Raw genomic sequence first — 14,274 nt, 5'->3', positions numbered from 1 at the left:
TGTATTGTTTTTCCATCCCTTTAAAAGATGTATAAATCAACTGCATGAGGAAATATATAGTTTCTCTTTGATGTTGACATGAATAACATGTATTATCCACCACAAAGGTGGCAAGGGAAAAAATGGTCAATAAAACCAAAAATACTCTGTAATTAGCTGTGTGCCTTAAGGTGAGATCCAGACAAGTTTTCTGGATAGTGCTCTTGTCATTCAACTGAAATTTACAGTATGTGTAATGTACAACAAATGCCGTTAGAGCATATAGCAGTAAATTCGGCTAGTACTGCACACTTTTAAGTAAAGTTCTATAAATAATGCATAAGGAAATGTTCTTATTTGAGCTTTGCTTTCACAGCCTGCTGGAACCGATCATAAATATCATGTTGACAGATCACATGAACAGCAAAATTTACAGAGAGTCTATTTATTGCACTTTTTTTTTTGTCTCACTTCAAGAAGTAGGCTGAAAACAATGGAGACTGTTCATTACTGTGAGAGGAAAATATTTCTTTATATTAGTGTGCATTTTAAGATTATTTATGCCTTGATAAAGCATATACAGATGCAACATATTTGTAGTGTTATGTGCCGATTGTATGCATGCAAACACCACTATAAATGACAGAAGATTTTGTCATAAATCTTAGTGAGAGGACCGAGAGAGAAAAGGAGAAAAAGTGCTAGTATACTTGGTTTGGCACAGTCAGTAATACTATGGTGTGCTTAGCCCTGGTCCTCATAATAGTCTAATTAGTTGATCACTTTCCTTATGACCTTGTGAGGAAAGTAATTATATTTCACGCATATACCTATAGGTGTATGTTTTTGAATAGCAATTGTATTAGGGCTTTTAAATATGTACTTGTAAAATGAATGGAGATGCTTGTAGCCAGAACCTGCTAGGTTCCTGGTTTTAAATAAGTCCTCTTTCAACATATATAGCAAACTAATTGGTTAAATTTTATTGTGTATTTTTGCTTTCAATTCAGTGTGCACTTAAGAGTGTGCACACACACTTTGTGTGTGCATGTGTATGTGTTTGCATGTGTGTGTTCAAGATTATCCTATGATCAGTTACGTTATCCTATGTTGTATTCCTTTTCCTCTTTTTGAGCTCTAGGGCTGAAAAGTTTCTGCTTAGAACTTTTATTATAAAATACACTAAAAATATGTTTGTTATTTGCTTTTGTCATTGTTTTGTTTTTCTCCAGGAACACTGATACACCGTTTCTTCTTCTCCTGTCTTATCTTCATGTCCATACAGCTCTATATGCTTCAAACATGTTTAGAGGAAAAAGCAAGCATGGTTTATATGGAGATGCAGTGGAGGAAATGGACTGGAGTGTAGGTATGTTGCATGTGCGTCTAACTTTAATGAAGGTAATTCATTCATGTCCTCCAAACACAGACTTTTGCAATTTGGATGTCTGTAATATATGTGACATACTTGCGCCTTACACTTGGGGGAAAGAAACAGTCATTTAAGAAGCACAATAATCTGACCTCTTGTGGTATACACTATGTGATCAAAAGTGTCCTAAAAATGCCTACTCATTTCTTTGACTATAAAGGTAGCCTGTATGGACTTAGGAGATAGATATATATATACCTTAACTGTGGACATTTAAGGTAGAGTGAGTTGAGTCCAACCCATGAGCTTATGGAGGCCTGCTGGCCTCTGCAGGTATGATACTAATAACAAAATATTCTTAAATTAAATGAATGCAATATTCAGTATTAACAACTATTTGACTATTTAACTATTTAACTACTATATTTAACTATTAACAAAAGCTCGTTATTTTTGGCAAGTTCTCTCAATCTGTGAAATCACTCAGGTGAGGTTCACTTATCTTCATGGAGAACAGTTAGTTTTAATGTTCTCTCTGAGGCTTGAGAGCAGTCATTCGTTACATCTTTCAGCAGGCTTCCCTTATCTTTGGACATATCAAAATGACTCTGATTCCAGTTGTGAAAACAACTAACACTTCATATTTGAAAATAATTGTTTTGGAAAAGAGCAGTAGTAGGAGCCAAAGACCAGCTTACATTCCTCCTTCCCACATAGCCCAAGTTCATTCTGTTCTTAGTACAACCCAGTGCAAAGTGGCTATCTTCAGAAATTCAGCGTTGACACATACGTATTTTTGAACTATGCAAGCGTGTATGGTAAAACCTTGTGTATATTTCTTTGCATGAAGAGTTTCAGCTGCAGAACAAGAGTTCTTGCTTACAGGGGACAAAAGACTGCACAGTACATTTAGCGATTTGTAATGTATTTAGTGCAGTGTTTGGAAAAATGAACAAATGGGGAAAAGCCTTGTGAAAAACTGTGACACACATAAAAGGAAGGGCTTTCAGTGTGGGGGACTGAGTAGAAAAAAAAATCTTTTGTATGTCTGATTTTGTATAGAGAAAGTAGATTTAATTAAAGTTGTATTACACACTGAATCTATCATGTCTGTTAGTGGCCACCAGCATTTAGTAAGTCCAGTGCTTGCACTGGGTAAATGTATGCAAGTGTCCTGGCATTTCTGTTTGCACCTGCACTGTAGTAAACTACTGACCATTAGCTGTTTTCACTGTCTAGGTTTGATTTTTCTATTTCGTTTTCTTTTCCAATGTAGTAAGATTGTTTCAGCTTAATTGATTGTTTACTGCTGTCACTGGGTTTTGTTGCCTCCTTCAGGAGAGTAGCTCTGGGGTTTAAACAAGTTGGAAACCAAGGCAGCCACCCTGCCGCTCTTTGAGACTATCTAATGATGCAAAGGTAGTAACAGATTGCAAGTCACTTCTCTGTTCCAGGATGACCACAGGCTTTTAGGAGATGTGTTAAACAAACTGTCAAACAGCAGGACACTAACATATTTAAAAAGCTTGGGATAAATCAGAGATAAAAATCTAGTAGCAATAGCGTAAGAATTTCGAACATGCTCAATAGAGGAGAAACATGAGTTTCTTTATGTGTTGTCCTTTATAATTCATTACAGGAGCATCAGGGCCAGCGGGGCTAGTTTAATCAGGAAACAGATCCTCAGCTGTCATAAACTAGTGTACAAATATCAAATTTTGTCTCAGCTGAGGGTCTCGCTACTTGGTGTGGCTTATGTCTTGTAAGACTCCTCTGTTGACAGATTGCATATTGGCTCCAGGAGGGAGCAAATGTGTTTAGTTCCTCTGTTACTTTCTCCTCCATTGTTAAAATGATGCAAGACAGTTATGTCTGACATTTCCAAAGGAGACTGAAGGAATAATATAGCCTTTTTTTTTTTTTTTCATTTGAAGGGAGCATTTATTTCCATTAACCTCCACTGAAAATTCCAGTCTTAATGAATCAACTATGTCAGACAAAGTAGATTTATTCACTGTACTACTGATGCCAGTAACCAGTGTTTTCTTGGAGTGCCTCTTAAGATGTTACTAGGAAAGTCAAACAAAATTGCCTGGAAAAGCTGAAAAAGTGAAAACTATAAGATTTCTACAAAGAAAGATTTTATCATTTGTTGAACAGAAATGAGTATTTATGTATAGAGAAATGTAATTTGCAAAAGGAACAGGAAAAAATATCCCAGATATAACAATATGCTACAAAATCCTTGCATTAAAGACAACACAATCATAAGAAGAAGAAAATGAATGTATGGAAAACTGCACTATAGTATAACATCAAAAAAGTTTACACTTCCCAGGAAAAAAAAATATAAAAAACCACCAACCTCAATTCAATTCTAAAAGAAACTTCCAATGTATAATCTTTTTTGAGTGGCAAATATCAGTCCTTTGAGGATGACTAAAATGAAAAAAAAAAAAAAAAGAAGAGAGAGAGAACAGAGCAAAAGTTATGATTGTCAGATACCAGTGAAGAAAAAGTTAGGTCAAATTGGACCATGAAATTAAATAGACACCAGTAAATAGTGTCCCTGATTTGAGAGATCAACTAGAATCCAAAAGAAGGCTTTAGCTGCCATTTAGAAGAGGAAAAGCAACATCTTTTCTAAAAGTAAGACAGAGTAGTCCACTTGGACTGAGAATCCTAAATAAAAGACAATTCTCCCTTTTTATCTGTTTATTTATTTAAAATCAGTTTTATAATTGGACACTAATTCAATTAATCTCCATGCTAGAAGAAAAAAAAAAACATTGAAAAAAATGAATAAAATACTCCATTGAATGTTTCATGTTTTTGACTAGTTAAACCAGTATTGAAGGGTATAATTACAGTCCACGTCAAAAATACTAAATACAAAAGTATCTGAATAAGCTTTGAGACCACATATTTCTACTGCTTTTGCATACTGATATGTGTTTAACAGAATGCAATGTTTAAAGCATTCACAGTTACAATGTCACTGCATGTGACATGCCTTAGAGAGTTATTCTCAGGCTAATAACATTAATTTTGTTTCAATGTAGGCTAAGCACCTTATTAATGCTATTAATTATAATTCATATGAGAGCAGATGAAATAATCTTGCAGTCTAAAATGGAAAAAGAAATGATGAATGAATGAATTGAATATTATCCTTTTCTTCCTTCCTCCCTTCCTTCATTCCTTCATTCCTGATTAAGTATAGGAAAAGAAATGGATATTTTCAGAAATTATTTTTTGCTGTAAATTGCATTACACTAATTTAATCCAAAACAGATCACTGCAAAGAGTTTTGGAGCCCCCTGTAGACTTGCATGCAAGCTGTGTGAAGACACACTAATTCAACACCATTTTTGGAAAAGGTTGTTTATTATTTTGTTAACGGTAGTAAGACTACTAACCAGTTCTTAACCCTTTGTGGAACAATCACAGATGAATGGTTCAAGTGTAAAAACGTCCCAGAAGTTGTAGTCTGGCACACACTGGGTATCTTCATTATGAGAATGCCCTGCAAGCTGAAAAAACTTAACTGCCTCTCTGCCGTGGTCTTCTGTTGTGTATTAGGATCAAGTTATGTCAAGAAAATGTTACCATCTGATGTTAGTTAATTTGAAAAAAATGAGTAGGAATAAATCCCAATGTTTCTTAGTCTTATTTCAAACTTGTCTTTGAAATATCTTAAAAGGTTTGGTAGAATTCTATATCAATAGAGTAGTTCCATAGCTCTCCAGCACAAGAGAGAGAGAGAGCTACTGGAGAAAGTCTAGCAAAGGGCCACGAAGATGATTACAGGAGTGGAGCAACTCTCCTGTGAGGTAAGGGTGAGAGAGCTGGGATTGTTCAGCTTGTAGAAGAGGAGGCTCAGGGGGGATCTCATGAATGTCTTTAAACACCTGAAGGGAGAGTGCAAGATAGATGGAGCCAATCTTTTCAGTGATGCCTAGTGACAGGACAAGAGGCAATGGGCACTGGAATACAGGAGGTTCCTGCTGAACATCAGAAAACAGTTTCGCTGTGTGGGTGATGGAGCTGTAAGAGGTTGCCGAGAGAAGTTCTGAATATCCTGAGATACTCAGAAGCCACCTGTATGTGGTCCTGGGCAACCAGCTCTAGGTGACCCAGTCTGAGTGGGGTGTTGGATCAGATGACCTTCAGACATCCCTTCCAACCTCAGCTATTCTGTGATGCTGTGAGATGTTCAAGAGAAGGAAAAAAATATATCATTTAAAGTCAATGCATATTTTGAAACTGAATTAAAAATAACTTTTAAAAGTCAGTCTAGAAGAACCAAGGAACTTTTCACTAAAAATAAAGCAAGAATACAACAGAAGCAAGATATGACGTTATTAAGTGATGACAGATTTTGAAGATGATAATGATTAGGCTTTCCTTGCCTAAATAACAGTGTTTTCTTGCTATGTCTAATGTTGGACAAGGAAAAAATAATCTGTGAAATCTAGAACAGAAATTGTAACCCCTAGCTCTTTTAAATGAAATCAGGAAAATATTGCAATCTCACTACATTGCAATAACCAGAGTTATTTAGAGTTGAATTTCTGCTGGTATAATTCATAGAAACATCAGTCTTCAGAAACTTTCATTACTGTAGGCTTTATGTAAGGTGAACCATAGCATGCTGATCATCCCCAACAGAATAAGTTTAAATAAAAATGTCAAAAAACTGTTAGGAAAAAAAAAAAAGTGAGATTTCACTTTCTTAGTGAAAGAAACAGAGATTGAAGAGTAATCTCACATTTGGATTATATTGCCAGTCCATTGTAGAGCTGAACAAAGTAAAATATTTTGATTAAAACCCTCTTTGTGGATAAATACAAAGCAGGAACTTCAAAAATAAATAATATTTAAAACAAACTGCAGATGAGGAAGCAATGATCTACATGCTATGTGCTTTTTCTTTAAAGTATGTTTTGCTTTTTGTAGAAATTGGTAAAATAATACTGCATTAAATTTTTCTATTTTTTCTCTGATTTTATAGTGTTGTATATAATCTGACTTCCTGTTTAAAAAAAGACGTCAGTAATACATTTAGTTCTTTTCTACTGACTCACCAAATTTCTTTGATTGAAACTTATAACCTAGAAAGATGTCTATACTTGATTTGCACATACAGAGGGAAGGATACTGTGCCATTGCTTCCCTCGATAGCTCCTTTCTTTCTTTCTTTCTTTCTTTCTTTCTTTCTTTCTTTCTTTCTTTCTTTCTTTCTTTCTTTCTTTCTTTCTTTCTTTCTTTCTTTCTTTCTTTCTTTCTTTCTTTCTTTCTTTCTTTCTTTCTTTCTTTCTGTTTTCTTTTCATCACAGTTAGAAAATAGTGATGGCAAATGTAGGAGCCACATGGGACTCACCTGGTAGCAGAGATGACCATGAATATTTTAAACTCTTGGTTTTTCTTCTAGTTGTCTGGGAGTCTTCATGCCATTTTTTTCAGAGAGCTGTTCAAGCCAGTCTAAGCACTCACCATTTTCAAAGCATCTTTTTAAATTCCTGAGCTTGATCATCAGAAAAACTCCCCTGACTTAGTTTCATTCAAACCAGTCATTGATATAACCCAAGATAAATCGCTCAGAAGGCAAAAGCAATTCTGTGGAATTTAGTAACCTGTTTTCTTGGCTGAATAACCAGTGTGGAGGTCTTAACCCTAACATCTGTATCGTTGTGCCGGATGATTGCTTTGATTGTTCTTTCACTGAGAGCACTATGCCTAATTTTTAAACTAATAGTACACGTCATTAAAACGTTGGATATCTGAATAACTTTTACCAGAGGAACATGAATTACTTGCCAAAGCATTTGTGATACTCTGCAACGGAACTATGTGGAGTGATATGTGGCCTATAATAAAGTACAACAAGACAGAAGTAAAGTATACCACATTGAGAAAGGCCAGCTAGGTTACGATCTAGCAAGATTAACTGAAGGTCAGACCACTTTTCACACTGCTCTTCCTTGATTGACCTGTTATCATAATAAGAATTGGTTATAAATGTGTTGTCTTCACACAGAACTTTCAAAGAGAAAGGGAGGGGCAAAAGCCCAAACAAGTCAACTCTAGATCTTTGTAGAAACATCTAATTTAGTTTTTTAGTAATTACATTTCACAGTGCTGCAAAACGGATTATGTCAATACATATATGCAGGATTCGGTCGTGACTCTTAATTTCTGCAGTGCCTAAAAACTAATATGATAAAAACTAAATGCTTATGTCTTTTATCTGATTAATGTGTCTGTGTTTAAATAGTTAATACACAATTTATGTGGATTGATCATTGCCTCTACTGTTGACTTCTGTTAAACTCTGGAGTAAAGTAAATCAAGGGTCTAAGTGGAAACCATTCCAATCTAGTATAAGCAATTTTTAATGACTCCTATGTTTTCTCAGACCCCATTGTTTTAGTAATAGATGGAAGGAAAGTTTCCAGAAACAATTTGAAAGCTACTTTGGAAAACTGTAAAGTATTTTGGAGACAAAAAACTGAAATATGCCCACAACAAATTTAGTAGAATACAGTCTAAATTTTACAGCCAAAGAATTCTTGAGATGCTGAAACGTTACAGTTTCTTAGTTTTTATATGCCTTCACAATAGCATGTGGTGTATCTTCAATTTCTTAGTAAAAGCATTTTCCTTCTCATTTTAAAATAGTTATTTTAGGCTTACAACCCAGCAGCTCTTACACTTGACTTATTTTTTTAATTACAAAGTAATTAAAATATCAATTGTAATATTTATTTCAAGTTATTTTGCACTGAAATTTTATTCCTAGATGATTTTTTTACTATGCTTTCCTATATTGAGAAGTAACTTTTATCCTCCTGGGAAACAGGCATAGTATTGGCAAGCTTCAGCTGAAATCTATGTCTCTTCTTTTACAGAAAATTGTTAATGTCCCTTACTGTGAGTTCACACAGCTTTATTTTGCTATAAAATGCTTATGTGTTTTCAGCTCCTATTTAGAAAAGTTGGGTTGCTACTCACCTAGTATCAATCCAGAAACGTATGCTAAATCTGACAAGTCTAAATTAAGCTAAAAAAAAAGGTAAACAAAAAATGACAGGATAAATAAATAAATAAATTCCCATTGCATTGGGAAAACAATGAAGGAACTATCCATATTTTTTTTCAGAAAAATATCTTGTACCAGAGATTGTTGCAGAGATAAGCCTAATTTGTCATTGCTTTTCACCTGTTGTAGTCATTCATAGTGCAAAGTCAATTTAAAAGATAATAAACGCAGAATGATACCACAGTATTAGAGACGATGGATAATCACACTTAGATTGTTTTATCCAGCTATGATGAATGTGACATTATCTTAGCTGAACCTGAAAACCTGGAAGTTAAAAATCTGGACAGTGATGTCTGGTGCAGATATCATGTTCCTTGATTTTGCTTTCCTGAATTGATACTGGTATATGCCACAAGTCACAAGGTATATTTTTAAGTTGTTTTGGTTATCATGAAAGATGTTCAGCCAACAATTTTAGGAATAAGGTATGAAGCCAATTCAGGTACTTGATGAGTAGAAGAACATTCTCCCACCCTGTTCTTCCATCCTGCTATTACCCTAACATTAAGAGACTGTTTTTTCAGCTAATATAGTAGTTAAGTTCTTGAAGCACATTCAGTCTTTAGGTCAGATCTGGGAAAACCGTCAATAAGGGTGCAGATTAAAAGACATTTGTAATTCTGCCTTTTATGATGTGGATGCTTTCCAGTTACGATCTGGGCTAAAACCCAAACTCACTTCATATGTCACTAAGCAGTAATGACTTTTAGTCACTACTGAACAGGACTGAGTTTAAGAGGTGAGTAATTGATGAACGGCTCACATTGCCACCATGATAAGCTTCCTGAGCTATCTAATCCTCCTTAAGTACAGTTTCCTGTTTCTATATTACATCTTTGTACACAGCAAAGCTCCTTGGAACATTATTTACAAGATTACAAAGCACATCTTAAGCAGCCATTCCTATAGCATTTTTAATCATTCAAGTTTAAATAATGTCTTAGTAATGCATATCCCATGATGGAAAACTTCAGTGCGTGTAACGCAGCTTGGGGTAATAGCACTATGTTGTTCAAAATTTGCTGCTAACAGGTGAACAGATTTCGTTTGCATCTGATATCACTCAAGTTAATTTATCAGCACAAAATGTGTTAATGTATTATTCGTTTAACTTATTTTATTTTACAAAAATGTAGCTGTATCATTTTCAAGATTTTAATTTTTTTTCTATTAGTTTTAAACCTCTGAAAATTGGGCATAATACAAAAAGGAGTGAAATGACATTTCATATTATGATCAAAATGCTCTAATCAGAAAAAAAAAAATTATTGCTCTTGAGATAGGCAAATTTCTATTGGTAAGAGAAAGCTCAAAGCTTATTTCAGGTAACCTAGGGATAAGAGAATCCCATACTATGAGGATATGAAATTCTGTAATAAAATGAGCTACCAAACTTTTGTATAACCTTTCACCTTAAAGTTTAATTGCACATATAAATGGTATGGGTTTTTTGCTCCTTGCTTTAGGTGGGTGGGGAAAATCATTATAAGTAGGATTAAGAACAAAGTAAAGGTTTAAGCAAAAACTAACCTGTAGGAATTTAACAACTTCTATCTATACCTGGATGAAGGTTGCACATAAAAAGGCAGTGCTGAAAAGAAGTGAGAAATGACGAAATTGAATGGGGCTAACTTTAACCAAATTGTAGATAATCTCCAAAATACAGACTAGGAACACAGTTTAATGGAAGATAGTAAAGATTTTGTTGATAATTTGACTCTGCATAACAACGTTTTTAGCATCGCTACTTGAAGATGCTAAGAGGAATTGCATTTGCCCTGTCCCAGAGAAACACCACAGGAGCGTAACAAGTCAGTCATCCAGAGCACGGGATAGGGATGGCAGAGGTGGACATTATTTACAGCTCCCTTTGCCCGCTTTGGAAAATGTGTCCCTCTTGTGAACCTGAAACCTTCAGTACTGACTTATGAACATGATTTTACTATCCTTTTTCTTCAACACTTGGATACAGAAAGCAATACCTGTCTAGTTATTTATAGAGCATGCAATCACGGTTTTCATAAAGAATGCAATTGAGCTATTAGGTGAAGGCTGTTGCTGGTATAACTTACATCTCAATGAAAGAGGCCTAAATGTGAAATAAAGGAGCAGAGAAACTAAAAGCAAGAATTTTTAATCTGAGCATTTAAACCTTCCCATCCACACCCTTCCCTTTTACCTTCATATAGTTTTTTAGTGGATTACCCAGTACCTCAATATAACTGATAGAGTCCAGGAATAACTATTAAACATTCATACAAACACAGAAAAGGCACAAAATAATAGTAATAATAATAATTATTATTATTATTATTATTAGGCTAATAATGTCCAGTACTCCAAGATGGGAAAAATCAATCCTCCTATGCTTGTGTCTTATGATACAGTTTTTAACATATTGGTTGCATGCCATTTCTTTTCCCTTTGGAACCCTGTCTCATCATCACAGTGTACCTTCTTAATGAACAGCTATTCAACAGTAGGTGTATTCCTCATTGTTAAATATGAATTCTCATGTTTTATTTAACACACACTATTGAAGTTCTGTTTTGAAGACAGATTTCTTTGACTTCTCTCATCTTTTCTGTGGCATCACATCGCTAGAGCATATAACAGATTCACAAATAAGAATTTTCACAAAATCTTTGTAAGATAGGGAGATCTCATTAATCTGTTCTACAGATGAACATCTGAAGCACAAAGATGGTGTTCAGATTTACCAACCGGGGAAGAGTTTTGTTGCCAGTAACCCACTAATCCAGCTCTGGATCTATAGTAAAGCATTAGAACTTCCACTCAACTGGTATAGTAGTGGAAGAGAGGAGAAAACAAGTCATTTGCCCTTCCCAGGCTTGATCCATGTTGGAGCTGGGAAAAGATTAGAATGTGCACCTTGTCTCAGGAATACAGAATTTCTTCTGGTCACAGGGAATGAGTTTTGTCGTTGTTTTTTGTTTGTTTGTTTGTTTGTTTTTTAAAGGTAACTAACTATCTTCATCAATATATAAACTGCAATTACACGAACAATTTCTGTGATGATACAGGAAACGTCTTGCAGCCTTTTACCCTTTATTCATAGCTGGCTGCATCTCATTTAACTGAGCATATAATTTTTATTTTCTTTAAAAAAAGAAAAATCAAGACTGACCATGTGCATTTCTGTTTCAGTGGTGATGCTGATAAGCCCAGATGTTCTTTTAAAATCATGACTGCTATCTTTTGGAGAGAAAGATGAATTTTTTTTCATGCCTCTTTTGAAATGTACTAGTTATTTTGAGACCATACTATTAAAAAAGAGGGGAACTGACTCTCTGGGTTACAATAATCATACAATAAGACTTAGGACAATATCAATTCTTGGGAGTTGGGTGGTTCAGCTTGGAGAAGAGAAGGCTCTGGAGAGACCTTATAGCAACCTTCCAATACCTAAAGGGGGCCTACGGGAAAGCTGGGGAGGGACTCTTTGTCAGGGGGTGTAGGGATAGGACAAAGGGGAATGCCTTTAAACTAAAACAGGGTAAACTTATAGTAGATATAGTAGATATAAAAACTGCTGAATCACAAGACTCAAATTCCTAGTATTAATAAGCTCTTTTTGATGAGGTTAGTAGAACTGCCTTTTTATTGACTATGTTTATTTTTTTCCAATAATACATTTAACTGCTAAAACAACAACGCTAAGTAATGGGCAGGCTGGTAATACTACCAAAGATCATTATTCTTTTAGAAAGAAGTTGTGTATTTTGCATTGCAGAAAATTGTGGATTTGGGGGGATGGTTTTGGTTTGGTTTGGTTTGGTTTATATTTTTGTTTGTTTCTTTCTTTGTTTTTTCACTGCACCAGCAGATATTTAAAGGAGTTTTTAAAGTTAGGGAAAGCACTAGAGTAATGATGCTGTGATTAGTGAAGGACAGGCTACAAAGGTGATAACTTTGGTCTTCTCCAGCTTTTTCCCCCACTACTTGATTGTAAAATCATAGAATCATACAATCATTCAGGTTGGAAAAGACATCTAAGTTCATGTAGTCCAACCTTAATAAAGCATTTATGTTTCATTTCAGGCTTAAGAAAAAAATTATACTGAATGTTTATTATGGTTTCTTACTTTTTTGTTGTTGATGTTGTTGGTTTTCATCTTTTTTTTAATGCTATTGTGGGTTTGTGTTTTTTGTTTTGTTTTGCATATTTCATTTAGTTTAGTCAAGTTTTTTGTTTTGTTTTGTTTTTACTATTTTAAAAGCTTTATTTTTGTTTTCTCTTTATTTTAGCTTAGTTCTTGTATTTTGTATACACGTTTCTCTTTTTAAATCATTCCCCCTCCCTACCCAGCAATGGAAATTTTGTGTGTGACATATCCTAATGAAAAAGCATGGTGTAGCAACCCTGAGAAAACCCAACAGATTTAATGTTTGAGTAGTAAGCTCAATATCCAAAGGAACACCCAACCCCTAAGGGCTGAATTGTTTTCTCGAGATGATAGAAGAGAAACTCCAGGATAAGCAAATCCGTACCTTGGACCAGCATGAAGTTGTATTCAACAACTTTAGTGCATCTCACAGCTTTTTGCTACCAAAAGAGGAGAGGCAGAGCACCATTCCCTAACCTGCTTCCAGGGAAAGCATAGCAAGGTTGAAGAGAAGACAAAGAGGAGAAGCATCTTCTTCTTGCAACAACCATCCTTTTAAAAACCTGCTGGATGGACCATTTTTGTGTTATGACAATAAAAGATTTAGGTGCCTAGGTTTTAGTTCAGTGGCAGAGTTCATTGTGTGTTAGCAATTGATTTAACTTCAATTTCTAAATCAGACTGGAATTTTAAAACAAAGCAGGCAAGCAAGGAATAATACAAATGTAAATGTGCTTTAATCTTAAAGAAAAGAGTGACCTAGCCCAGAAAAGCAATATGATTTTTTTTTCCTGCAAAGCCAAATATAACTTAATCCCAGGTGTTTGCAATAAATGAGTAGCTTAGAGTGTCTCTCTGTATTTCTAGCAAAGTAATGGAAAGTGCTATTTTTGGCAACGTGAAATGTATAACTGTGTGTTTAGTGTGTGGCTGTTTGAAAGGTATCAAAGTTCACTTTTCTAATCCAGAGCAGAGTTGCTTTTGGCATCACCAAACAGTAGACACATCAAGCAAGTAAAAATTAATATGTTTTTTTTCTTTATTTATGATATGAATAAATGTAATTTGTCTTTGTTAAATCATCATATCATACTGGAACTTTCAGAATCATTTAATGTGTAATATTAAAAAGTATAAGGAGCCTTTTTTTTTTCTTTCAGATGAACATTTTAAAATGTTCTGAGGCTCCTTAACTCTGAATTTCATAAATCTGAAGTTAGTTTCTATTGTGACCTAAGAAAATCTATGATTGCTCACAAGTTGTGTCAATAAGAAGCCTTTAATGAAAAAAAAACTCGCAATTGGGGTTCAATAGTAAATAGCATTTTCTTTAGAAAAGAAACAAGGTAAATAGCATTTTCTTTAGAAAATAAACAAGAGGTAAAATAATATAAAATATTTTGAGATTATCAGGGTTTTGATAAATGGTGTTTGGAAATAGAAGTTTTCTTTTTATAAATGTCTTTGCATACATAATTGAGTTACTTCAGGGGTAGTTGGGAAATGGCTGTTAACAACATGTGTATGGTAGGTCTGTTAGCATCTCTGAAGATGAGACTTTATTCCCTTTTGGTAGATTCTTTTCTTTCCCTAGATGTCAAATGTGATAATGACTCATCCACTAGTATGCGTACAGAAATATGGTTATGATACAGTGGTCTATAAATAGAGTATTGACACCAAGTTCCTCT

General features: G+C 34.6%; 1 protein-coding gene across 13 annotated transcripts in view; it reads left to right on the top strand.

The window, feature by feature from the left end:
* The window catches only part of STS (steroid sulfatase), a 118,915-nt gene that overhangs the window by 42,969 nt on the left and 61,672 nt on the right, over positions 1-14,274 (top strand). For all 13 annotated transcript variants that reach the window (XM_080586923.1, XM_080586933.1, XM_080586928.1 and 10 more), the window contains one exon: positions 1,212-1,348. In XM_080586923.1, the coding sequence (XP_080443049.1) occupies positions 1,212-1,348 (137 nt within the window). The remainder of the gene's footprint in view (positions 1-1,211; positions 1,349-14,274) is intronic.

This window comes from Anser brachyrhynchus (genome assembly GCF_964034855.1).
Source record: "Anser brachyrhynchus genome assembly, chromosome: 1".
NCBI lineage: Eukaryota > Metazoa > Chordata > Aves > Anseriformes > Anatidae > Anser > Anser brachyrhynchus.
The sequence above is the reverse complement of the archived record's forward strand: the minus strand, read 5'-3'. Positions and strand labels throughout refer to the sequence as shown.